At 53.2% G+C, this 1,271-nt stretch overlaps 1 protein-coding gene across 1 annotated transcript; it reads right to left on the reverse strand.

The window, feature by feature from the left end:
• Nucleotides 1-463: 463 nt before the first annotated feature.
• LOC119582132 (cholecystokinin receptor-like) lies at nucleotides 464-1,229 on the reverse strand (the record flags this gene model as incomplete). Its single annotated transcript, XM_037930370.1, is given in 1 exon segment — nucleotides 464-1,229. A coding segment is annotated over 1 exon segment (622 nt), but the record flags the coding sequence as incomplete, so codon positions are not given.
• Between the last annotated feature and the right edge of the window lie 42 nt (nucleotides 1,230-1,271).

Raw genomic sequence — 1,271 nt, forward strand, 5'->3', positions numbered from 1 at the left:
GCTAATTCTCAAAACACAGTTGCATCCATTTCCCGGTTTCTTTCTTTTCTATAATCATATCAGCTTTAGGACACATGTGGCATTATTATTGAGATTTTCTTTATTTATTTCTTATATTATACCATGCGTGTATAATAGACTGTTACACACGTACGTGAAGCGCGAACTTGAGCGTCAGATCGTGTCTTAGCAATTTCGCGAAGAGCGCAGAAAATTTAACGTAAAGCTTGTCTCTTCAGGTGATATGGACATGTGATCCAGACAAGTGGAAATCACGACGGAGGAAGACGTGGCTAGAGGGGGAAGGATGAACAGAACAGATATTTGGAAAGGAAGAAGGGAAGGGAGGAAGAGAGAAGAAAGAAGGGAAAGGGCAGAGAAAGGGAAGAGGAGAGAGATGAAAAGGGGAAAAAGATTAGAGAAAGGGAAGAGAGGCAGAGATGAAAGGGGGAAGGGGCAGAGAAATGGAAGAGAGGGAGTGAGATATAAACGGGAGGGAAGGGTAGAAAAAAGGAAGAGGAAGAGAGATATGCGAGGGGAAACGGACAGATAAAAAGGAAGAGAAAGGCAGAGAAACAGTGAGCGAGTGACCGAGACCGGCGCCGCCTTAGCTCTTCCTGGAGATGAACCTGGCGTCGTCACAAGTGTTGCTCCGGCGGGAGGCCTTCCCGCAGCCGACGGCGTTGAGGAAAGCCCTCCTGAAGGAATGGTTCATGAAGCAGTAGGTGAGCGGGTTGCAGCAGCAGGAGCAGTACGCCAGCAGCTGTATGACCACCACGCCGTCCATGCCCAGCCAGTGGTACACGTGTTGAGGAAACCAATAAGCCAGCGTGTTGACGACGTACAGGGGCGTCCAACACACGAAGAACTCCACCACCACCACCGCCAGCATGTGGATCACGCGCTTCTTGTTCCTCAGCGAGATCTCGGGATGCGTCTTGCGCAAGATGCTGGTGGTGACGGAGCAACGCGGGGGCTGCGGGGAGCTTCCTGCAGGAGTGGTGCTGTAGGACGCCTGCTTCGATGGCCGGTAGAATCTCGACGTCCGAAGCAGGAGCGCCTTGCGTCTGACCTGACTGCTGCCGCTGCCGCTGCTCCCTCCCCCAGGTGAGCTGTTGGAGGTGGTGGCTGTATTGGTGGAGATGTTGGGGGAGGGCGTGGCGATCGGCGGGGTAGATGGAGGGGGGAAGGATGGCCCCGTCTCCTCCTCCATCTCGCAACACTCAGCTGTTGGAGACACGAAGGGCGTCCAGCTTACTACGAGTAGAATG

The sequence above is a fragment of the Penaeus monodon genome, chromosome 15, assembly GCF_015228065.2.
Source record: "Penaeus monodon isolate SGIC_2016 chromosome 15, NSTDA_Pmon_1, whole genome shotgun sequence".
NCBI classification, from domain to species: Eukaryota; Metazoa; Arthropoda; class Malacostraca; order Decapoda; family Penaeidae; genus Penaeus; species Penaeus monodon.